The sequence below is a fragment of the Pan paniscus genome, chromosome 6 (assembly GCF_029289425.2).
Source record: "Pan paniscus chromosome 6, NHGRI_mPanPan1-v2.0_pri, whole genome shotgun sequence".
NCBI lineage: Eukaryota > Metazoa > Chordata > Mammalia > Primates > Hominidae > Pan > Pan paniscus.
In genome coordinates, this window is record NC_073255.2 from 175,655,156 (window position 1) to 175,681,601 (window position 26,446).

The 26,446-nt window shown below is 42.2% G+C and overlaps 1 protein-coding gene across 8 annotated transcripts in view; it reads right to left on the minus strand.

Annotated features, from left to right (window-relative positions):
- The window catches only part of KIAA1549 (KIAA1549 ortholog), a 150,464-nt gene that overhangs the window by 10,384 nt on the left and 113,634 nt on the right, over positions 1 to 26,446 (minus strand). For all 8 annotated transcript variants that reach the window (XR_008626066.2, XR_010112656.1, XR_010112655.1 and 5 more), the window contains 4 exons: positions 26,208 to 26,361; positions 19,379 to 19,696; positions 10,449 to 10,495; positions 2,547 to 2,704 (listed from right to left, as the gene is read on the minus strand). Coding sequence is in view for 5 of the 8 variants with exons in the window: in XM_024929527.5 (XP_024785295.3) it covers positions 2,547 to 2,704; positions 10,449 to 10,495; positions 19,379 to 19,696; positions 26,208 to 26,361 (677 nt within the window). In the remaining 3 variants the exon portion in view is untranslated. The remainder of the gene's footprint in view (positions 1 to 2,546; positions 2,705 to 10,448; positions 10,496 to 19,378; positions 19,697 to 26,207; positions 26,362 to 26,446) is intronic.

Below are 26,446 nucleotides of genomic sequence, written 5' to 3' on the forward strand. Positions count from 1 at the left end.
TGGTCTTGAACTCTTCCTAGCCTCAAGTGATCCTTCCACTTTGGCCTCCCAACATGATGGGATTATAGCTGTGAGCTATTGTACCTGACCAACAACCTCAATTAATCAACCACATTGAAAAAAAAAAAAAGAACTCCTCGATGGTTTTATTTGGATATTTAATGATAACTAAAAGTCAGGAAAAGCTGTCCTGGCTCTGGGCAGAGCAATGCACTCTACTGGAGCACCAGGTCAGTTACTGAAAAATCCTAACAGTATTAAAATGATCAGGACTACCAGCCCTCCTTGCCCAACAGACGTTGTTTGAGCAAATCTTGCAAAATGCTACAAGAGCAGCACAGTGTTCCCTATTTCCAAAGGCTCAACCAACTGCACAGGGAGAAAAGCACACCTTCTGTGTAAAGCCATTCCAGTAGCTGAAATCATCATTCGGTAGGATTTTGTATCCTGTGTTGTTCACTTAACTATACAGCACAGGCTTCCCCCATGAGTCAGCATTGAGCCCAGCAAGCCGGGGTTTGCATTCCAGCTCAGCCATCGACAAGCCATGTGACCCTGAGCAACGGGCTATGGCTACCGCTGAGCCTTGATTCCTCACTTCTCCAGCAGGAATAAAAAATCTACCTCAGCTGGGTGCAGCGGCTCACGCCTGTAATCCCAGCACTTTGGGAGGCTGAGGCGGGCGGATCACCTGAGGTCAGGAGTTCACCACCAGCCTGGCCAACATGGTGAAACCCCGTCTCTTCCAAAAATACAAAAATTAGCCGGACTCAGTGGCGGGCGCCTGTAATCCTAATCCCAGCTACTTGGGAGGTTGAGGCAGGAGAATCGCTTGAACACAGGAGGCGGAGGTTGCAGTGCGCCGAAACTGTGCCACTGCACTCCAGCCTGGGCGACAGAACAAAAACTCTGCCTCAAAAAAAAAAAAAAAAAAAAAAATCTACCTCAGAGGGTTATTTCAAGGATTAAAAGACATAAAACAGATCAAGCCTCAAACACACAGGAGGCAACTGGTAAATCTCAAATCCCCCTTTTCTGGCTTTTTATGACCTCTTCATCTTAAGTAGCTGTAGGATTTACTCAAGGATGCCCTTACTACTGAGTATCTGGGGAAACTAACAATTCTTTGCTATTATGCAAATAATGCTGTGATAAATATCTTGGCACGTCATTTTCCCCCAATATTTTGGATTTTAGGAGAGTGAGCCTGGATTTCCAGAACTGGGATTACCAAATCAAAGGCTCTGTAAGTCCTACCGCCAAACTGCCTTCCAAAAATTTAATAATTTATGCCACCACTGAAAATAATAGTGACAATGGTCATGGCAGCTAATATTTATTGAAAGTTTATGCTAGGCTAGGCACTATTTTGAGCACTTCTGTCATCTTCTTTTATCAGCTAAACAACCAAGGAGGTAAGTACGAATATTCCCAGTACATACAGATGAAGAAACTGGATGCTAACTTTACCATGCCACATTATTATAAAAATAATTTCATGATTGAAATGGTGCATTATGGTGTTAATTTGCAATTTTAAAATATTTAAAAACTGGACCTTTTTCCTCCTCCCACTGATCTTTTCAGGTTGGCCCACTTAATTTATATGAGGTATCTTCTACAATAAAAATACTTCTTGATCGTGAGGTGCTGTAAATTTCTCCTAGGTACTATTTTCTTTTTTTGAAAATAACTGGCAATTTTCAGACAAATACATGTTTCATAATTTTCTATAGTTAAAAAGGTAATCCTTCTAATAGATCTTAACATTTTCCATTATACGTTTTTACATAATTTCATCTAATAGAAATTTAAAAATAATTTCCTTTTGAATGTTATCAAACATGTATAATTTCTATATTCGTTCAGATTTTAAACTAAAAATTAATACATCTGAATTTTGCTTAGTATGCATGCCATGTAGGGAGGTTCAAATACCTAAAATTAGCAGGTGAATCAAGATTCACTGCAAAGCAAACACCTGTAAAGTTCAGGAAAACCTACAGGATTCCAGGATACACTATTTGTTTTGCTGAGTAATAGACAATGCAAAATAAAAGAATTTCCTAGAAAAACCATAATGAAAAAATATCCACCAATTATTGCAAATTTGGAGTTGGCTTAAACTACTTGCTTCTGTTTTGTTTTGAGATAAGAGTTTTGCTCTGTCACCCAGACTTTGAGAGTCGTTCATTACAAGCTGAAAAAAGCACCTTCTTGAAAACTAACTCTTGTTTTCATGCCATCCAAAGTGCTCAGACCTAGATCTTTCCATTTACAGTAAGGATTTGGAAACGTTTTTCCTGGAGGAAGCGTGCCGTGAATTTCACATGAAGGGCCTGGTTCCAGAGCCAATCAGCAGACAGCAGCTTTGGGAGCTCCGCCTCTCTCTCCGCCTCCATCTCGGTCAGGATATGAGGGGAAACGGCCCTGAAACAGCAGTGGCAGAGGCCTCTGCACACTGACACTCTGAGACATCTAAAATAAAGTTTCTTTCAAGTTAATGTCCCGTAGCTCAGAAATGGAAGCTAAACAGCCACATATACCTGTGGTACCCCCGACAGGCCGAGGCCGGGCCACCGACGGCATCTCCTCCGAGTAGATCCCTCTGGCAGCAAATGGGGCTTCGGCGGAGGCCTGTGGCTGCTGAGGGTCAGGGGGCACCAGCTCTGAAGACTGCAGTAAACCGGGGCCAAAACCTGGTCTGAAGGCAAAGCAAACCAGCACATCAGGACTCCACTGCACCCTGGCCTTGGTATTCCATGAGGTCCACCCCCAACCTTACAGAAGGTAACACTTATTTGTCTACCTGCTTAGCCATCTCCTCTCCGGGAAGGGGAAGAGATGTTTCTCCTGCTCCCTGAGGGAAGGGACTTTTCTATTTGTTCACTGCCCTACCTCCAGCACTAAGAACAGCGCCTGCAATACAGTTGAGGCTGACAAAGCCAGGGCCTGCCCATCTCCAGCATCTGCCTCGTCCTGTGCTTCCTACCCCTGGCTACACGGCCGCATCACCTGGCGGGTCTGAAAAAATCACGACGCTCACACTGCACCCCAGGCGAATTCAAACAGAAACACTAGGGGTGAGACCAACACAGCCGTAATTTTTTTTTTGAGACGGAGTCTCACTCTGTCCCCCAGGCTGGAGTGCAGTGGCGCAATCTCAGCTCACTGCAAGCTCCACAGTGGTAACTTTTAAAATTACAGACGATCCTGCTGTCCATCAAGGCTGAAAACCAGTGTTCTAAAGCAGCGGATCGCAAACTTTTTTTTATCTCCAGACCTCTTTTGACTCATAAAAATTATTGAGGACTCCCAAGAGCTTTTGTTTCTGTGGATTGTATCGCTATTTACCAGATTAGAAATTAAAATGGAAAAAAATGTAAGTATTTATTTTAAAAATTTATTTACAAATGACAAACATATATTAACATAATACTTTTCATGAAATTAACTATTCATCAATCCTCCCTCAAAAAAAAGTAGTGAGAAGAGTAGTGCTATATTGTTCAAATGTCCTTAACAGAAGGATTCTCATAGAGTTTGCATCCTGTCAGTTGCTGGATGTTAGGAAGAAAATCTGGCTTCAGAGAATACATAGTTGGAAAAGGAAGGAGTATTTTAATAGCCTTTTCAGATCATCTTAAAAAAATATTGCAGGCATTCTTCTTGCTACCACACAAAAATTCCACAAGTGGTAGTTCCTCAGGGGTCAGTTGCAATATGGAATCTGAAATGATACTGGTGAACTTTTCGTACTCTGTTATGCTAAAACCCACAGCTCCATCTTGCACTTTGAAGGGATCTCTAACTCATGCCTGATTTTATGACATCTGTCATTTGGAACATAGTTCACTGAGTTATGCAAACCTTCTCGATATTGTTACCTCTCATTTTGCAGTATCGAAAAATCCCATTCATTAATCTCATCATCAAACTCATCCAGAAAAGTCTCTCGGTGCTAGGAAGTTGTCAAGTTCACAGTGGCAGGCAGACAAGTTCCCAAAATTCAAATTTCCACTTGAAAGCTCATTTTATCATTAGCAACAAATCCTGGCAGTTGTTTTTCTTGAAGTGACAGGCTCACTTCATTCATTTTCAAGACAGTGTCTGCCAAACACCCGAGTCTGAATAACCACTTCTGCCAGCTGTTTGTTCAAGTAAAAAGCACAAAAGCAGTTGGTTCAGTTCAGTCTCCACTCAAACAATGGGAGCAAGGGCTTTTCTTCAAAATTCCATATTCCACAGAAATGCTTTCTATGTATTTCCTCTTTTGTCACACAGACTACTAAAGACTTAAGGGTCTACGTTTAATAAGATTTATGATTTTGACTGCCTCACCAAGGACATGCTAACATAAATTTTTAATTAATAAATCACATTTTTAAAACTGTGATTACAGGGCAGTGAAGAATATGATGACTACTCATACAATTTGGTGGCGCTGCCTGGATGCATGCTAAAGACTAGCAGTTTTGGCCGGGTGCGGTGGCTCATGCCTGTAATCCCAGCACTTTGGGAGGCCAAGGCGGGCAGATCACCTGAGGTCAGGAGATCAAGACCAGCCTGGCCAACATGGTGAAACGCCATCTCTACCAAAAATACAAAAATTAGCCAGGCGTGGTGGCACGCACAAGTAATCCAGATACTCGAGAGGCTGAGGCATGAGAATCGCTTGAACCTGGGAGGTGGAGGTTGCGGTGAGCAGAGATCATGCCACTGCCTTCCAGCCTGGGTGACGGAGCAAGACTCCATCTCAAAAAAAAAAAAAAAAAAAGAAGACGACTAGCAGTTTCACCCACCATTGCTTTTGCACTTCTGTACAAATGTCAATACAATGGAAAAAAGGGAAATAATATCTTAGTAATACTATGAAAGTTGTTTTGATCTCACAGACACGCCTTCCCCCAAAAGGGTCTCAAGCACCCTCCAGGAGTCTGAGAACTTCACCTTGAGAACCACTCTTCTGAAGAAATTCAAGAAAAAAAAGATAATAGTCTGCTCAGTTCTTTGCAAATGACACTGAACCACTAATTCACAGACGTAACCAGTTTGGTGAGAATGTAGGCTGACTTGCACTTATTCTCCAGTGTTATTTCTAGAGTATATCTCATAAACTGAAACCCAGGCTACCTATGTAACTCTCTTTAAATAACTGCTGTTGTTTTAGATTGGCCTCAGAGAGGGATGTGTGACATCCCTGACTTTATAGATCTAAGAGCTTTCCATGAGGCATGCTCCTCCTTCAAGAACTGTAAACCGGAGCCCACACCTCACCTAACCCCAATCTCTGGACCATCCACCCACAAACTAGCTCTTGCCATTCACTTAATTCTCCCTACTTTCCCCCACCTTTCGCCAACATTTCCATCCCTCTATTCTTAACATGTTTTGCAATCCAACACTCTAAAATCCTTTAAAGTGGGTGATTATACAATTTATCATCCACACCACAACACTTTTGAGGGTAAAAGCTATTAATAATGGGACTAACTTGGGTAACTGGACCAGTCATGGTCCCCCATCTCTAACTGCTGCCCTGTATCACCTAAGCTCACCTCGCCAGTTTTACCTTTGCTGCTTTTGGATCACAAAGCTGTGTGGTAGGGGAGGAAGGGCGGAGAAAAGCAAAGCAAACCCCTCTGAAAATGATGATGGTTTAAAAAATAGAAAAAGTAAGTAGGAAGCAGATAACATTCCTACTTGGGTGTGACTTCTGGTCACTGAAGGGATGGCTGGGTTTGGTTTCTGAGATTCACTCTGTTTTACTGCAATGCCAGCTTTGTAATAAACCAGTGTCCACACATAGCTTGTCGACTGGTCTATTTCTCTAGCCTCACAGCAATGCTGCACCATCTTAATCACTTGACAGTAATGCACAATATTTAGAATGGTCCTAACACCTCCTTCTTCTTTCTCAAAGTGTCTGGGCTATTCTTGGCCCTTTGCATTTCCAGATAAATTTTAGAATCCATCTGTCAGTTTCCACATATTAAAAAGGAATTACTGGGATTCTGAATGGGATTGCATTAAATCTACAAATCACATGGGGAGAAATGACATTTTTAAAATACTGAGTTGTCCAATCTGTGAACATCTTTCTTTAGAGGGCTTAAAAGTCTTTGGTTAGATTTATTCTGAGGTGTTTTATATTTCTAAGTGTTATTTTAAATGACATCTTTGAAATTTTTTTCTTTTCTGTTTGTTGCTTATATGCAGAAATAAAACAGATTTTTGTACACTGATTTTACATCGTTATTTTGAAATTTAGTTGGCTTGCTATTTAGCAATTTTGCTAAATTCCCTAAATTCTAACAATTTGTGTGTTGACATTTTAGGATTTGCTACTACAGAATTACATCATCTGTGAATAATAACAGTATTACTCCTTTCTTTGAATTCTTTACTCTTTTTGTGTTTTTCTTGCCTTGTTACAGAGCAATTTTGAATAGAAGTCATGTGAGCAGGCATTTCTGTCTTGTTCCAGCTCTCAGAGGGAAGGCTTTTTAACATTTCACCATTGAGTAATATTTGCCAAGATACCTTTTATCAGAATTGAGAAGTTCACTTCTATTCTTTGTTTGCTAAGATTTTTACCATGATGGGATGTTGAATTTTACCACCTGCTGTATCTATTGAAATGACAAGATTTTCCTCCTTTATTCTCCTTAAAGTGGTAACTTACACTGCTTGGTTTTTAAATGCTAAATCATCCTTACACTGCTGGAAAGAAATCCAATGTGGTTGTAATATGAGATCCTTTTGTGTCTACTGCTGGTTATGCTCACTGATATTTAGTTTCAATTTTTTTGTATCTATGTTCACGAGAAACTGGCCCTCAATTTCTTTTCCTGCAATGTCCTTGTCCTTCTTGCCCTTGTCCCTCGTATCAAGGTGATGTTGGCTTCATAAAATGAACTGAGAAGTGTTCTTTTTCTATTTTTTTAGAAGAGTTTGTATAATACTGGTACCTTTCTCTCCTTCAGTGTTTGGCAGAATTCACTGCTGAAGTCCCCTGGGCCTGGAGTTTTGTTTGTGGAAACAACTGTAATTATGATTTCCACTTTAAACATAGTTACATGACTATTCAAGTTTTCTCTTTCTAGGAATTTTTCCATTACAGAAAAAAATTTTTTTGAGACAGGGTCTCACTATGTTGCCTGGGGTAGTTTCAAACGCCTGAGCTTAAGCAATCCTCCCATCTCAGCCTCCAGAGTAGCTGGGATTACAACCATGCACCACTGCATCCAGCCCCAAATTTATTAACAAAAATGGGTTCATAAAATCTCCTTTTTAATGTCTGTAAGATCTGGATTAATGGGTCCTTTTCATTCTTCTTATTGATAATTTGTTGCACAGATTATTTGATCAAGCTTGTGCGAGTCTATCAATTTTATTAGTTTTCAAAGAACTAATTTTTGGTTTTATTGATCCTCTCTTAATGTATTTATTTTCTATTTCATTAATTTATATTATTATTTTTAATATTTCCTTCCATCTACTTCCTGTACGTTTAATTGGATCATCTTTTTTTACATCTTGAGGTCAATGCTTAGATCACTGATTTTTCAGCCACTTTGCTTTCCAATATATGCATTTAAGGCAACACCTCCCCCCTAAACACTGCTATAGCTGCACCTCACAACATTTGACATGTTATATTTTCATTATTATTCATTTTAGGATGTTTTGATTTCCATTTTGATTTCTTCAGGGTACTGCAGGTTACTTACAAGAGTACTAATTAATTTGCAAACACATAGAAATTTTCTTTTTTTTTTTTAACTTTTATTTTAGGTTCAGGGGTACATGTGCAGGTTTGTTATATAGGTAAACTCGAGTCACAGGGGTTTGTGGTACAGATTATTTCGTCATCTCCTAGGTACTAAGCCTAGTACCCAATAGTTACTTTTTCTGATCCTCTCCCTCTTCCCACCCTCTACCCTCAAGTGGGCCCCAATGTCTGTTGTTCCTCTCTGTGTCCATGAGTTCTCATCATTTAGCCCCCACTTATAAGTGAGAACATGTAGTATTTGGTTTTCTGTTCCTGCATTAGTTTGCTAAGGATAATGGCCTCTGGCTCCATCCATGTTCCTGCAAAAGACATGATTTCGCTCTTTTTTATGGCTGCGTAGTATTCCATTGTGTATGCGTACCACTTTTTTTTATCCGATTTGTCACTGATGGGCATTTAGGTTGATTCCATGTCTCTGCTTTGGTGACCAGTGCTTCAGTGAACATTTGCATGCATGTTTCTTCACAGCCAAACAATTTATATTCCTTTGTGTATATACCCATTAATGGAATTGCTGAGTCAAACAGTAGTTTTGTTTTTTTAACATCAATTAAATTATATTTATTTAAATATACTAATCAAAATACATTTTATGAAGCATCTTTTCTGTGACAGTCTGGTCTGTGCTGGATCCACTCTGTGCTGCTGTTTTCTGACACCAGTTGGTAGTTCTGTTTTTATGTCTTTGAGGAATCGCCACACTGCCTTCCACAACGGTTGAACTAATTTACACTCTCACCAACAAGCATTCCCTTTGCTCCACAACCTCACCAGCATCTGTTATTTTCGACCTTTTAATAATAGCCATTCTGACTGGTATGAGATGGTATCTCGTTGTAATTTTGATTTGCATTTCTCTAATAATCAGTGATATTGAGCTTTTTTCATATGCTCATTGGCTGCATGTATGTCTCCTTTTGAAAACTGTCTGTGTCCTTTGCCCACTTTTTAATGGGGTTGTTTGTTCTTTTTCTTGTTAAGTTCCTTATAGATGCTGGATATTAAACCTCGGTCAGATGCATAATTTGCAAATATTTTCTCCCATTCTATAGGACAGACAGCCTACAAAATAGGAGAAAATATTTGCAAACTAGAGCTTTTGCTGTGCAGAAGCTCTGAAGTTTAATTAGATCCCATATGTCAATTTTTGCTTTTGTTGTGATTGCTTTTGGCGTCTTCATCATGAAATCTTTGCTCACTCCTATGTCCAGAATGCTATTGCCTAGGATGTCTTCCAAGGTTTTTATAGTTTTGGGTTTTATCTTTTATTTTTGGTTTCTAACTTAATTCTACTAAGATTAGCAAATATACTCTGAGTGATTTCACTTCTTGAAATTTTTTAAGATTTGTTATGGTCTAGCATATGGTAAATTTTTAAAATGTATTTTAAAGGAAGCTGTATTTTACAGTTGAGTCCAGGGTTCTCTATATGTCAATTAGGTCAAATTGATTAATCATGTTGTTCCAATCTTCTATATCCTTTCTGTATCTTTACATTTTTTGATGTGTTGCTCATAAGCCAAATACATTTTTTAAAAATCAAATCTAATAATCTTTGTCTTTTAATGGAAATATCTAGTTATTACCATTTAATGTAATTCATTATAGATCTGAATTTAGATATCTACCATCTTAAGTTTTCTTTCTGCATGTCCTATAAATTATAAGTTCTTTTTTCTCCTATTTCCTACCTTCTTTTGGATTATCTTTAAGTTACTTTGCTCTTCCTTATTATTTTATATTTAAGCATTCTTTAGTGAGCCTAGAACTACACTAGAATCCTTCACTTATAACAGTTTAACATAAAGTAGCACTTTTACATCTTCCTGGACAATGGACCTTATCTCCATATTAAGCATAATTATTTTAGAATCTGTGTCTGATAACTCCAATATCTGGATCCCCTGTAGTTCTGCTTCTATTGTCTATTTCTTTCTAATTAAAAAAAAAACTGTATTTTCTTTTCTTCTCATATGCCTGGAGGTGGGTGTGGGGGTGTGTGTGGAAGGGGGGCTACTGTAGCAATAATATAAGGCCAAGAGTGATGTAATCTTCTTCTAAAAGGGATGTTCATTTGTTTCTGCCAGGGAGCAACCCTAATCAACTTTCAAAGCTGAGCTTTACTTCCTGCAGGGACTGATCTACTTATGATTCACCCTTACTCCTAGAGCATAACCCGTTAAGGGTCCAAACTCAAAACCTTTGGATGTTTACCACGGTTTCCCCCCGTGCTCCCAGCCCCATGAGTCTGTCAAAGGCTTTGCCTGGCTTCCTAGGTGCTTCTTCTGGAATCCGCAGGTGTCCCTGGGGAAAAAGTGGCCCAAGAAGCAGGGCTCATGCCTCTGGATTTCCTGGATCTTGGTCTCATACCACTTCACTGCCCTGTTAACTCTCTGGGGTTTTTAATGTTAATATCTTGTTCAGCTTTTCCAGTTGTCCTCTGCAGGAGAGTTGGTCCAAATTACCTAGCCTGTCATTACTGGAACAGAACTTAAATTCCAACTTTTTTTCCCTCCTCTTCTGGTTAGATCAAGAGAATATACAACGCAGAGTTTTACATCTGCTCATATTAGCTAAAATTAGTGAGTTTATAAAGTTTTTAAAAACAGCCTATGTGAGAAAGTGATAATACATTTTGTTTTGAAAACCTTACCTTGGCAATGGACCCGTCGGGGGAGTCATTCCATAGTCTTCATATCTCTGGAAGACATACAAAAGAACATGAAGATTAATATTCAATACTTATTATAAAGTGACAACAGCAAACTTATAAATTCAGCTTTACAGGATCAACTTTCAAGAGAATTATTTTCTCATTAAAACTTAGCATGTTACCGGGCACTCTGCCACCAAGTGATGCTACAAGTTTCGGTTCGAGGACCTGCACTATCAGACTTTAGAAAACACACAACTCATTTCTAGATCTTTCCTTCTTTTGTATATTACAACTATAAATATGAATAGCTGACAGGCTTGCTGTGCCTGCTCTTCCCTACAGATCCATCTGTATCTTCTGCTGCAAACCTGTATCTTCTGCTAAAAGGCCTCATATCTTTTGCTAAAAGGCAGGCCTGAATGCCCACAATTAGCACAAGTGACTCCAACCGCATGAGCCACAAAGGTCAGTAAGACCCAGTGGGTGCCCAGTACCTATTCAAATACCTCAAGCAACTCAAGTATCAAATGCTGTCTCATGTTGCAGAATGCTGCAAAAAAAGAAAACCAGAAACTAGAGAGACTCTACAAGACGAAGGCAGCACGTTCTGTTTCTGACCGTTTACTGGTCCCCAGGAGACCCAGCTATATTTTCTGCCCTTAAGTTCCATAAGGTGCCCCCGTATCCTTCAATCAACTCTTTTTACTTGAGCTAACCCGAACTAGCCAAATGTTCTTTGACTAAAACAATATGCCACATGATTTAAAGAAACATACATCTAAGAGATCTGTTGCATTCCTGCTGAAATCAATATATCCTAACCCTAATATACGTGGGACTCTTATTTCAACATTTCTTTTCAATAACTGTGAATTGTTCCTTTTGGAATTAGATATTTCAGAAGAACAGTAACTATGGGCAGAGTCTGTCCAGCGGCAGTCAGTTGGAACCAATGGTTTGTCTAAGTTAGGTCTAAGTCAGCCTTGCTTCTGAAGTTGCTCTAACATGACATCTTTCTTTTTACAAGCTGTCATTTACTGAATTAGTATTTTGAGTTAAGCATTGTATGAGTATCAACCTAGGCCCACAACATCACTAGAAAGTACTCACTGCCTCTGTTTTATAAATGAAACCAACTCACAAAGAAATTAGGTGATTTCTTCCTAATGTCTTTTGGACTCCAAAGACCATGCTTCTCACCAATCCCCCCGCACTGCCCATGGTTTCCAAAACAAGACACTCTCCTGTGAACAAATATCTATTTTGTGAGGGGAAAAAGTAGAGGCTTTGGAGTCACACAGACTGGCTTAACATCCCTGGGCCTATTCCTTTATGCCAAGAGAATATAACGATCTCCACATTCACAGAGTTCTAAGGGGATTATTAAATATGAAACCGTGGTCAGATTACTTCGCCTTCTGACTCTCTCTGCTTCCATCCCCTTGGCTGTCATGTGGAACCTTGTGGAGTTCCCCAACTGAGGCAAAACAAGGGAAAGAGGGTTATGGACGAAGGGAGAAAGAGAAGGAAAAGAAGCTTCCATTCCTTTTCCAAATAATTAAAAAGAGAAATCTGAGACTACATAGAGATTATTCACAGTGCTGGTGCTTTCGGCACAGTATGGGTTTTTAAAGCATATTCATATGCAAAATCTAAAAAAAAGTCAGTGCTTACCAGTTTACCTACCAAAGTCTCAGGAGTTCTTAGTGGCATATTAAGAGAAAAACAATGAAAAATAGCTGTCCACTTATTATCTGTTGTATCTTTGTAGTGTGAGGATTTCAACTCTATTCTCATCAGAAAAAGAATGTCATATTTCTAGGGACTACATGCCCTGATGAAAAGGTTTTAAAAAAAAATGACAGAATTTCTCTGATTCTGTTGCAGGATGGATCACACCTATATAAAAGTTTGGGAAACAAAATTGCATTTGAAGGTTTCAATCAGCTAGGTATATAAAAATCCCACTTTAATGCATCCCTTTTTTCTATTCAGTATAAAACACAGGCCGACAGAGTGAGGAAGGCAAGTTAGATGGTTGGTGGAGTTTGGGATAGGCCTGAGGTAAAGCAACCAGACAGTGAGGTCTGCTTGTGAAGTGTCTCAGCCCAGGGATTTGTACTTGCTACTCAAAGGACTAGTCCATAGAGAGCTTACCTTCTCAAGGAAGCAGCAATACCAACTATCACGTGGCCTGACTCACTGATACATAACACTCCTACCCTCGCAAAAAAGGAGTAATAATGTCAACAGGTGGCAAATAAAGGCTCATGCGGTAACTGAAGGCACCTTGAAATCCACATTCCTGTGGTTTTTCTTTTTTTTTTTTAACCAAAAAAAAGCAAATGGCAGCAAATAAGAGAGTGATCAGGCTCCCCTTGGCAACATTAACTTTACAATCCATTTATAAACATGTTGAAATTATATTAGATATGCACAGATAAAGCCAATGATTCTGGTTTTCCACTAGATTAAGCTGCTACCATTCTCATCCAACTACATCAGGGTAACATCAAAAGTCCACAATGAGAAAACCACTGAATAACGGTGTTTATTTAAAAAATCTTACTATGGGCTTGAATTTATAAGGCACTATCAGGGAATCTTGGATCTGCAACACCTATGAACAATGAACAAATAAGAGAAATAACAACACAAACCTGCCAAAAATTACTGCTAAAAATTCATCAGCAGAAACCAAACAAGGAAAGAAGCAGAATCACGCTACACACTGAGAAAAGCAGTGGTCAAGGGGGAAACAAACAAACAAAACAAAGATTCTGGCAGCACGATGTGGCTCCTAAGCCCATCCCCAGAATGCTCAGCATTACATTGCCACTTAGAGAGAGTACACTGAGGGGTGCACTGGCAGTCAGGGCGAAGGGGAGGGACGGGGAATCAGGAAAAGCCTGGAAGCAGAGAGAAGTAACAATCAGAGACCAGCAGTGAACAAGTTCAGGTCAGCTCATTAGATGAGCCTTTCCCTTTGGAAAACGCAGGACAAGCTAAGCTAAGCGGCTCGTGGTAGGTCTTCCTCCTCTTTTCCAGTCCTCCTATCACCCTGAGATGCATCCAAGGTGTTGGACCTTCAGCAACTTGGTTTACTCAACACCAGTGAACCACATTTTACCTATCAGCTGCCATGCTGTGTTCAGCATCAGAACTGCTCCACCCTAACATCGTACATTCAAGACCAGAGGCAGGGAGACAATTAAGAAGGTGTTGGTGAGAGATGACAGTGGCTCCAACTGATGTCATGGTGTGGATGGATTTAAGAGGAAGAATCAACAAAGTTCTGGCATGTTTAAATGACCCCAGCTTTCCATACCTTTCCTTTGCAGCACCTGGTCTATCATTTCAACTGCTCCCTCTCACCTGCACATCGCAGGTGCCTGACAAAGCCCTAGTCTTCATCAATCCCAATGCATATACTTGGGTACTGAATGTTCATCAATGAAACTCGAGAACATTAATTACAGCCACTTCAATTTCATGATAGTCAATCTCAACCACCCTCAAGGCTAAGAAATAATTCCTATGTCCGTAATCTGTGTTGTCTCATTCTCCATAATAGGTCTTTCAAATCTCTCCTCTCCCTCACACCTCCTGCCCTGCCACATTTCTTCTGTTATTCTCAATGGATGATGACTCTGCCTTCTCTGCTCTGAGGATAAAAGCCATGAGATGACTGGTTCCTCAACCTTCTACCAGCCAACTACAACCTGATTTTATCTGTGCCCAATCTTTCCCTCCTCCTTCCCATTAAATTAGAAGAAGCATATCCCCTCATTTCTTTTTTTATTATTTTTTTATTTTTATTTATTTATTTATTTTTTTGAGACAGAGTCTCACTCTTCCGCCCAGGCTGGACTGCAGTGGCGCTATCTCAGCTCACTGCAAGCTCTGCCTCCCGGGTTCACGCCATTCTCCTGTCTCAGCCTCCCGAGTAGCTGGGACTACAGGTGCCCGCCACCACGCCCAGCTAATTTTTTTTTTTTTTTTGTATTTTTAGTAGAGACGGGGTTTCACTATGTTAGCCAGGATGGTCTCGATCTTCTGACCTCGTGATCCACCCACATCGGCCTCCCACATATCCCCTCACTTCTAAAGAGAGCTCCTCCACTGGTACTCCAGATTCATCTCATCCCCTTTTGTGAATTGTCAGACTCTTCTTCCGCACTGGCTCAGCACCATCAGCCATTAAAGACGTTGAAGGCTCGCTGATTCTTCCTCTTGGATTTATCCACTGCATTGCACTAGCTGGAGTCACCAACTCTCTCACCAAGAATACTACAACAGCTTTCTATTAGTCTCTCTGTTTCTGACAACCATTCTTCACTCTAAAATGGGACTAATCTTTCAAAAGGCTTAACTAATTATGTCTCCATCTGCTCAAAACGCTTCCATGTGTGGCCATCACCCTCAGGATGACATGTAGGCTCCATAACCATCAGCTTCTTGCATTTCCTCTCCTGCCTCATGTCTCACCACTTTTAGTGCCTGCTCTGTTACTACTCAGCCAGAACTCACTTCACTGCTTAGAACATACTGTAATAGTTAATTTTATGTATCAACCTGATTGTGCCACAGGACACCCCGATGTCTGGTTAAACATTATTTCTGGGTGTGTCTGTGAGGGTGTTTCCAGAAGAGAGTAGCATTTGAATTGGTGGACAGTAAGGCAGCCCTGCCCAATATGGGCAGGCATCTTCCAATCTGTTGAAAGCCTGAACAGAAGAAAAAGACAGAGGAAGGTTGGATTTGGGCTTCCTCTGACTGACTGCATGAGCTGGGACATGAATCTTCTCCCATCCTTGAAGCACCTGGTTTTCAAGCTTCCAGATTCAGACTGGAAACCATCTCTCAGGCCTTCAAACTACACCACTGGCTTCTGTGGGTTTCCAGTTTGCAGAAAGCAGATCATGGGATTCTCAGCCTCCATAATTACATGAGCCGACTCCTCATAATAAGTAAATTTCTCTCCCCCTCACTCTCTCCATACAAACACATATGCATACAGACACACCCACCCACCCACATACACACACACTACTAGTTCTGCTTCTCTGGAGAACCCTGATTATTTTAAATAATAGACCCTACACATGAATGGATAAACAAATGTAGTATATTCGTAAATGGAGTACTATTATGTGCTGCTGTTTTCTTTGGGTCTATTATAAATAAATCTGCCAGGATGTACAAGTCTTTGTATGAAAATATGCTTTGTTTCTCCTGGATAAATACGAAGCAATAGAATCCTGGTTCATATGGTAGGATATATGTTTAACTTTTTAAAGAGACTGCCAAACTGTTTTCCAAAGTGGTTGTGCTATTTTACATTCCCACCAGCAGTTCATGAGACTTCCAGTTGTTTACAGTCTCATCAACATAATTGTAGATTTATTTCCACATGCGGTTTTATCAGTTTTTGCTTAATGTATTTTGAAGCTCTAATACTATGCACATAAACACGTAAGACTTTATGTCTTCCAGATAAACTGAATGCTTTATTATGAAATGATCCTCTTAATCTTTAATAATACTCTTTACTATGAGATCTATTTTGGCTAATATTAACATAGCCATTCCAGCTTTCTATGATTAGTGTTAGTATGGCATATCTTCCTCCAAACTTTTCTCCATACTTTTCCTTTTCACCTACTTGTATCTTTGTATTTAATGAAGGGTTCTTGTAGGCAGCATATACTTGGATCTTGCTTTTTATCCAAACTGACAAGCTCTGCCCTTTAATAGGGGTGTTTAGACCATTCACATTTAATGTGATTATTGATAAGGCTGGGTTTAAGTCAACCATCTTGGTATCTGTTTTCAATTTTCCCCATCTGTGCTTCTTGGTATCTGTTTTTAATTTTCCCCATCTGTGCTTTATTGCTTTTCACTTCCTTGTCTGCCTTCTTTTTTTTTTTTTTTTTTTTTTTTTTGAGACAGAGTCTCACTCTTTCGCCCAGGCTGGAGTGCAGTGGTGCAATCATGGCTCACTGTAGCCTCAACCTCCCAGGGTCAAGTGATCCTCCCACCTTAGCCTCCTAAGTAATGCCCAGCTAATTTTTATATTTTTTGTAGAGACAGAGTCTCACTGTGTTGCCCAGGTTGGTCTCAAACTCCTAGGCTCAATCAATCCTCCTGCCTCAGCCTCCCAAGGTGCTGGGATTACAGGTGTGAGCCACCGCATACAGCTTGTCTACTAATTCTATCATCTGTATCATTTTCTTCCTTCTTTGCTTGTCTGTTTAGTTTGATTTGATGCAGACATTATTAATTTTACCTTATTGAAAGCTGCATATTTTTGTGTTTCTATATTCTTGAGCTTTGCTTGGGTTTAGATGTTATGGTTTTGTGGTTTGTTAGGTGGAACCAGAGCAGCTTTAAGTTGGGGCTAATTTTGCCCCATTACTGAGGCAAAACTCTTCCGAATACTCTAACTGATACTGCATGAATTATGCAGTTTCCACCAACTGTTGGAAAAAGAACCATATCCCTCTGCTCAGGCTGCCATAACAAAATACCTTAGAAATGGTGGCCTAAAACAACAGAAACTCCAGCACTTTGGGAGGCTGAGGCAGGCAGATCACGAGGTCAGGAGATCGAGACCATCCTGGCTACATGGTGAAACCCCATCTCTACTAAAAATACAAAAAATTAGCCAGGCGAGGTGGCAGGTGCCTATAATCCCAGCTACTCGGGAGGCTGAGGCAGGAGAATGGCGTGAACCCAGGAGGTGGAGCTTGCAGTGAGCCGACATTGTGCCACTGCACTCCAGCCTGGGTGACAGAGCGAGACTCATCTCAAAAAAAAAAAAAACACACACACACACAAGAACAGAAACTGATTTTCTCATAATTTTCTCGTAGTTATGGAGGCTGGAAAGTCTTACATCAATATCTGGCAGTGTTCAGTTTCAGGTGGGGCTTTCTTCCTGGCTTGCAGACAGTTGCCTGCTCTCTGTGTCTTAACCTGGCCAGAGAGAGATCTCTGGAGTCTCTTCCTGGTTTTCTAGAGGCAGCAGTTCTATTGAATCGGGACTCTACCCTTCCAGCCTCATTTACTCTTAATTACCTCCCTAAAGGCCCTTATCTCCAACACAGTCATGTTGGGGGGTTACGGCTTCAACATGTGATTTTGGGGAGGACACAGTTCAATCCATAGCAAGAGCTTATTCCCAGGCCTGTGTGAATTTTGAGGGTTGTTCCTGCTAATCTTTTTGAGGGGCTCTTTTGGGTAGTTTCTGTGTACCCATAAACTGATCAGTACTCAAACAAAGATTCTCTGCAGATGCCTAGCATCCTGCTCAGGGTATCTCTCTGCTCTCCTGCACGCTCCCTCATGAACTCCAGCTGCCTTTTCCTCCCCAGACTTCCAAACTCCATTTCTTCAACTCAGGGAGACCACAGAGCTCTGCCTGGGGTCCCACCTGCTGCGCCATGACTAGAAACTCCAGATGCAACCTGGGGCAACTGGAGGACTCAGTTCACTTCTCATTGACCCCTGTCCTTTCTTACCTAAAGTCTAATGTCAAGTCACCCAGATACTCCTTCCAGTATTTTCAGTTGTTTCAGGAAGGAAGGTAAACCCAGCCTCTGTTCCTCCATCTGAAGCCTGTCCCATACACTTTAATTTCTGTGCCTCTGCTGTACTTCCCACCACCAGGAACATCCTTCTTCAACTGACAACCACTAATTATCCTTTAGACTTCCACAGAGATGCTATTTTGTCCAGAAAAATCCATCCTGTACTGTGCACTACTCTGTCTCCAGCACCTAAGCAGAGTGCCTGCGACACAGCAGGTGCTTTGTAAATATATGTGAATGAATAAGCAAATGAGAAAACTTTAAAGTGACCCGATGGCAGCTGTTTCCACATTTATTTTACCACCGAGGTTTGTTCTGTACCATGCATTTCCTGAAATATTATAAACCACCAGTTGTAATTTTGAAGATAGTTGTTGGAACAAGCTATATTTTAAAATTAAAAACAGTAATGATTAGATTGAATGGTACTCCCACCCCACCCCACATGATAGCAGTTCCCCATACTGGAGGCTCTCAGCCTCCCATGCCCTGAAGGAGACAATCTCTTGCTGAAGGCTCTTACTTTGAAAATTCAAACCCATTTCAGAGATAAAAAAGTATTTTACGATATGTCTATTGCCACCCAATTTCATGTAACAAGGTGGACCCAGTATAAACACTCCCTAATAAATTCATATTGTGACCTATTAGCTTCTCTCCAGAGTCAAACCTTAGTCCAATCATTTCATATGAAATTAGCAGAATATAACGGTAGCTTTACTTCCTTGAGTTTTACTTCTTCTCCATCTCTCAGGAAGGTAAATTTGAAAGGACTAAGAAAAACATAAATGATAACAAAGGCAGATGAAATGCTGAAATGTCAACCTCCAAGATGGAAAGCTGACATTTGAAAGTGGTTGTCACTGTCCACGTGGGGACTGGCTGCCTACAACCTCAGAACCTCAGGGGTCTCTCCAGTACCAGGTGGCCATACAAGAAACTCAACAACTTGGATACATTCTAAACTGAAACTTTTCTGGAGACATCAACAAGAATACATTTGATGGTTACCCCACCTCCATTCCGTGACACTGTTCTGAACCCAGGAAGATGCTTCCATAAAATCCCCCTCCATTCCTCCACAAAGCAAAAAGTCCTCCTGCCTTGGCCTCCTAAATTGCAGGGATTACAGGCATGAGCCTGTAAACCCACATAAACAGATACCTCCAACATTAAGAATTAATTTAGTAGAAGATAAAAACTAAGACCCATCACCCGAGTTTTAATTCTTATCAAATGCAACCACGGTTTTGTGCGGAGCCTGAAAGTCAGGCAGTCAGGCAACAAAGCTTCAACATCTTGCCCACCAGAGGATTCTAGAAGGCCAGTACTTACACTGCAGGGATTGTTGGCCGTCTGGGCTGGGCTGTAGAAGGACCCCCACTGGGTGGCTCGCCTCTCTTCCCGGGAAGGGGTGCTGTTTGCGGGCAGGCCGGGTGGGACTCCGGGGCCTACACCTGCGGCGCTGGCAGGCTGGCTGCTGGGGGCCACGAGGGCAAAGGCGTCGTCCAGGAGGGAGTGCATGGTCTGGCGTGCCTCCTCGATGGACGGCTGGGGTGGGATGTACTGGGAGGCCGGGAAGGGAAGGGCTGGATACCTCCCCAGTTCCACCGAGGATGGTGTCTGCACATCGGCTGGGAGGTCAGGATCCGACTACGGCGAGAAATGGCAAAGGAAGAATCACACATGAGTTTTTGTGGCAACCCTAAACAGTTTTCCCGACATTGAGGAAAAGTTCTATCATAAGAATTAAAAAATGACAGTTGAGACTGTGCACAGTGGCTCACACCTTTAATTCCAGGATTTTGGGAGGCTGAGGTGGAGAAGCACTTGAGGCCAGGAGTTCGAGACCAGCCTGGGCAACAAAGTGAGACCCCCATCTCTAAAAAAAAAAAAAAAGAAAGAAAGAAATTAGCCAGGTGTGGTGGTGTGTACCTGTAGTCCCAGTTACTTGGGAGGCTGAGGTGGAAGGATAGCTTGAGCCCAAGAATTTGAGCTTTCAGTAAGCTATAATCGCATCACTGTACTCCAGCCTGGATGACAGAGTGAGACCTTGTCTCAAAAAAATAAAAAAATGACAGCTGAGGAATGTGCGTTACGTTTCATGCGAAGGAGAGGGGAGGCTTGAACCAGAAAAAAACTGCCAAAATTCAACAATCATTTTTTCAGCAACACTCAACTATTTACAAGGCATTTCAGTACCTGGAAGTGAACATTTCTACTGAAAGCCTCTAAACAGCCAAAAAACATATTTCAAAGTTTATGTATTGAAAAAAACTAGTAAATTTTCCCTAGATAGAAGTCAATAAGTAAAGTAGTCTATTGACTATTAGAAAATAGTCTTACATACCCTTAAAAGATCAAAACTTTTAAAACTATACATATTAAAACTATGCATGTGAGCTGGGTGCAGTGGCTCACACCTGTAATCCCAGCAACTTGGGAGACCAAGGCAGGAAGATCATTTCCAGAGAGGCCAGGAATTTGAGACTAACCTAGGCAACATAGCAAGACCCCCATCTTTACAAAAAAATTGCTTAAAAGTTAGCTGAGGGTGGTGGTGAGCACCTGCAGTCCCAGCTACTCACAAGGCTGAGTCAGGAGAATCTCCTAATCCCAGGAGGTCGAGGTTGCAGTGAGCTATGATTGCCCCACTGCACCCTAGCCTGGGTAACAGAGAGACCTAGACTCTTAAAAAAAAAAAAAAAGCCTACGTATGTGTGCAAGCAATTACAATATCTATTTTATGAAAACTATTCAGAACCACTTGTCTTTAAAATGAAGGTATCTCTGGATCACAAGAGTTATTAAGAAAGGTTTAAATTGGTCAGACACAGTGGCTCACGCCTGTAATCCCAGCACTTTAGGAGGCCAAGATGGGTGGATCACCTGAGGTCAGGAGTTTGAGACCAGCCTGGCCAACATGGTGAAACCTTGTCTCTACTAAAAATATAAAAAATTAGCTGGGCGTAGTGTGCACACCTGTAATCTCAGCCACTCAGGAGGCTGAAGCAGGAGAACCGCTTGAACCCAGGAGGTGGAGGTTGCAGTGAACTGAGATTGCACTCTTGCACTCCAGCCTGGGTGACAAGAGTGAAACTCTGTCTCAAAAAAAAAAAAAAGAAAAAAAGAAAAAAAAAAACAAAGGTTCAAATTTTGTTCTATACCTACTGTTTAAGAGGTAGAAATATAAGTAACAATAAAGATTTTTTAAATCTCATTTCCCAATACTGTTATGAGCAAAACATGGTCATAATATACACCAGGTAAACTGTTAAGAGACAAAACCAGGAACCAACGAAGAAGAGTCATCCTTTCTGGTCTTACAGGCTCCATGAACCCAAACAGCATGGTGACTGCAGCAGACACAGTGAAGAGAGAAAAGGTTCTGCCCGAGGGGCTGGGGACCCCATACCCTCTGTGAGGAAGGGTGGGCGGCTTCTATCTAGAATGCTTCACTTGCCACGTGCCTGCAGTTTAGCCCAGCTAGTTGGATCACCATACTTAAAGGGGCCAACGAAGACATTCCGTTACCCATCTGGATCAGTGAATCTATTACAAAGACAAACTACTCTACAGACACATCCTTAACCTTAGCCCCCTATCTGAAAAATGCTTCTAACGGGTGATCAGTTATTATTCCTGCCAGCGTGAAGGGCAGTAGGTTCTTAACTCCAAACTGAGAGAGGACCATACAAAACTAGTAACCCCACAGTCAACCCACGGACAGGTTTTGCTTGGCCTACATACTCTTTTAATTGATAGCCATTATTTTAAACATCTGAAAATTTCATAGTAACACTCAGATTTCTGGGTTCTCTTGGCAGAGTCTGAAGCTCTGGCATGACCAGGCCCTCACGCAACACAGAAACCACCAACTGCCGTGAAGCAGCGACTGCCCTCGTGGGATGGGGTAGGTGCTCTTCTCTCCACGGCAGTCCCCACTGGCGACCTCCCTCTCTTGCACATGACACTCTTGGGCTTATGAGTCCATTTCTCCCAACTGCAACATCCCAGTGGAGGTTCTACTAAATGAGATTTGTCACTGAGGAATTCTAAGTGAGAATCTGGGGCCCCAAGGTGGCCTCTAGTTGATGATGTCACCTTGGAAGGAACCTGTGCTCCTTTCCTTGTGAGGTGGATAAAGGTCCACAGTCATGCCCTTCTCCAATTCTTGATTTTCTTGAGGAGCAGATGAGGAAGCCTGGTCGGCAGTGTACCACCAACCTACAGCTCACGGGTGGAAAGAAGGGAGGGTGTGTCTGGAAGAACAGCCCACTGGTGAAAGGGTTTCTCCAGAAACAGAAGCGATGTTCCTGGCGGTGATTCCGGTGGCTGCGTATGTGACTCTACTGCAAGGAAGCAAGTAGTGTGGTGACACAAAAAACTGCAGGCACAAACTGAGATTCCACTGTGGGAAACGATCTCAGACATTTGAGCAGAGTCCCCAGTGGCTATAACCACTGCCAATCTCATTCTCAGTGGCCAGAATTTCAGAGAAGGCTAAACTTCTATACCGAGAGAGATGATCTGCAGATGGGAAGGACAGTCCCTTTGGATTCCCAATGGCCCCCGTGAATCCTGCCAGAAGGCCAGGAGCTCCTGGGCCAGGACACTTCCTCTTCCTGTCCTTCACCTTCTTGTTTTCTCTTCATTTTGCAGGCGAGACTATCAGAACTTGCAGGCCAAGAAGAGGATTTACTCAATTTCCTATATTCTACCATCTATATTTAGACTATAGATGTTTCACATATAGATGTGTTCAGATACAGTTTATCTATCAGTCTTCAGAAATAAATGTACATCTTTTTACTGTTTACGGATTTTGGTGCCTATTTAGCAGTCCTTTGTGGGTGTTGCAAGACGGTGACCAGACAGCCTGGTTGTCCAGGACAACCTCAGTTTATGCCTGTTGTCCCACAGTAATGATTAATAGAATACCCCCTTACACTTTCAAAAGTGTCTGGATTGGATGACAAATTACATCAAACTTTTTCTGTAAAGGGCCAGACAGTAAATACTTTAGGTTTGATGAGTCATATAGTCTGTCACAACCACTCAACTCTGCCTGGCAGCAAAAACAGTCATTGATATCAAGCCAACAAATGGGTGCGGTTGTGTTGCAATAAAACTCTATTTAGGCCAGATTTGGTGGCTCATGTCTATAATCCCAGAAATTTGGGAGGCCAAGGTAGGAGGATCGCTGAGCCCAGGAGTTTGAGACCAGCCTAGGCAACAAGGTGAAACCCCATCTCTACTAAAAATACAAAAATTAGCCAGGCAAGGTGGCACGCGCCTGTAATCCCAGCTACTTGGGAGGCTTAGGTGGGAGGATCACCTGAGCTTGGGGAGGTTAAGGCTGCAGTGAGCCGTGATTGCACCACTGCACTCCAGCCTGGGCAACAGAGCTGGAGTGTCTCAAAAAAAAAAATTACTTACAAGAACAAGCAGCTGGCTGGATTTCTACCAAGGCCTGAATTATGATGGTCACCCTTATTACAAGGAACCAAGGAATATTTCTCTTGGCCTTAGGAGAACACACCGCTCAAGGAGAAGATATTTTTGAGGGGAAAAAGGAAAATTCAAGGTAATTCAAAAACACATAGTACTTCCCTAGTATAGGCTTGAAGATGAAAAAAAAAAAAAAAACCCTGTACATGTACCACTGATTCTAAAATACAAGTTGAGGGAAAAAAAGATAAACTACCTAAGAAAAGATGAGTTCTGAGACAGGCATTATCTTTTAAAGTGTTTCAGAATTCAAAATCTGAGGAAGATTTTTATTTTGGGGCAGTCTTTTAAAAAAGGAGCCACTGAAGGCAAGCAGCCTCTGGGGTGGTGTCTTCCAGGCAGAGGCTGCTCTGCACCCACAGGAGGTGGAATCCCTGCACTCTCTGCTAAGGAAAAAAGGAAGAAAACGATGCTGTAAAGCTACCGCAAAAGAAGGCTGATCTACAGTCACTGAAGCAGGCAAATGAAGACAGCCAGGAGAAGACAGGTTCCTCCCCATACAAAACTCAATCATTTAAAAAAATCAAAGAGAGGGGGACTGAGAGGGTTCCCCACAAATTCCTTTGAGAGAGGAGCCCAGGTTGGCTGGAGAAGTGAAGGGGCAAGAAGGGATGCTGCCCCTTCTATCTGTTCCACACCACAGCAAGTCTCCACTTGGCACAGTTTACAAAAGCTCCGGGTGACAACCCTGGGGAGCCCTCCCCAGATCAAGCCAAACCCCACAGATGCCCAAATACCCCCAGAACCCAACACAGCACAAGAGCACCACCTACTGTAAGAGCAGCCATGCACCACATTTAGAAAGTAACAGGAACTATTCAATTCCTTGTACTGAGGAAGACAGTAGTTTCATTTACAGCCAGCCTAACTCTGAAATCGCACCGATCCCCATGAGTAGATCAAGAAGGTTGGTCTTTAAGACCCTAGAAATACCATAAGTTCCTAAGGAAAAGTCTCGTTCTTTCAGATGATCATAATTCAGTTGTATTTAGGCCCCATCCCAGTATAATGTTTGCACATTTGTGAATTATATTTAGCGTATTTAAGTGCTTTTTATATAATTTAGGAAAAAAATACAAACCTCAACTAAGAAATGGCTGGTTGCATAAGGTCTATCTAAAGCGATCACATCCATCACAAATCCCTTCTCAAAGGCTGTGCTTTTTGCTAAAGTGTCTCTAAACCAGGCTGGCTCTGTGAGTGGCTCCAGGAGGTGAAAGGGGCCTGCTGCAGCAAGGCAGGGCTCTCCTGGTATGGAGTTTAGGACGCCCTGTGTTTCCAAGTGCTGCCGGAGTTAGCAGCACCTGGCTCGCCCTCTCTGTCTTGGGGTATCTTTATGTCTGTATTTCTCATGGGTTGTTAAGTGAGGCTGGTTCTCTCTCCCCTACTCAATGCAGTCTGTGTGTATGCATCTTATGCTATCAATATCTGCCTTTAACACTTCAAGCAAATCTGTCCGGACCTCTTTTACTTTGGAAAAAAATAATCCCTTATTTATTTATTTAGAGACAGGGTTTTGCTCTGTCACCCAGGCTGGAGTGCAGTGGTGCAATCAAAGCTCACTGCAGCCTCGACCTCCTGGGCTGAAGCGATTCTCCCACCTCAGCCTCCCAAGTAGCTGGGATTACAGGCATGCACCACCACGCCTGGCTAATTTCTGTATTTTTTGGAGAGACGGGGTTTCACTATATTGCCCAGGCTGGTCTCCAACGCCTGGGCTCAAGCGATCCATCCACCTCAGCCTCCCAAAGTGCTGGCATTACAGATCTGAGCCACCACTCATTATTTCTTAATTTCCATTAACCTCTTTCTCCCATAAAAGCAAAATATATATAAGCAAATACGCTATCTTCTTAGCACTCCAAGGACAGTACAGGGAAATAAAACCCTAAATATCCCTCCTCTCATTAGGAAACCCAGCCGGGCTAGCTCAGTCAGTAGAGTATGAGACTCTTGATCACAGGGTCATGCCCTCATACCTGTAATCCTAGCACTGTGGGAGGCCAAGGCAGGAGGATCACTTGAGGTCAGGAGTTTGAGACCAGCCTGGGCAACATGCTGAGAACCCCATCTCTACAAAAATTTTTAAAATTAGCTGGGCATGGTGGCATATGCCTATGGTCCTAGCTACTCAGCAGACTGAGGTGGGAAAATTACTTGAGCCCAGGAGGCTGAGGCTACAGTGAGCCTGGATCACACCACTGCACTCCAGCCTGGGCAACAGAGTAAGACCCTGTCCCAAAAAAAATAAAAATAAACAACAAAACCAAATAACCCTCTGACTAGGGAGAAGGAAAAAAACCTTGAGGATATTTCTCTCTCTCTCTGTTTTCCAGTTAACCTCGAAAAAAGTCCCACTGTGAAGTCTGAGAGAACGGGGCTTACATATAGAGAGGAAAAACACGGAGTGTGTTTCCAGAGGTGGCACTCGGCAGCACCCTGGCTGACAGGACTCAAGTCTCCCCTCAGAAGGGGTGGCACCCCACCCCACCCACTTCATGACCTAGAGGGCCCTGGTGCATCAGCCATCAGGCATCAGGCACCGACACCACACAGGGTGGCAGCCAGTGCTGCTGCTTCTCCTCCCCTTTCAGCGCATCTTTCTAGGAGCCGCCCCACCCGAGTTCCAGAAACTGGAGTCGGTGGCACGCACTGGGCATCCGATGTAGGCCGAGTTGTGGACGCCGGGGGGCCTCCTGTAGGTGCCATCGCTGTCCGTGGTGATGAGCCGGTCCTTCTCAGCGTCGGCAGGACAGCCGTTGACCTGGTGTTTCCGGCGAGGCTTGGGAGAACGTTTTATCCGTGAGCTGCCAGGAAAAAGAGAAATTATCTTCATAGGAAATCACCCTTTTTGCCACTGACTTACCAACTAAACACTAAGTACCCTGAGTA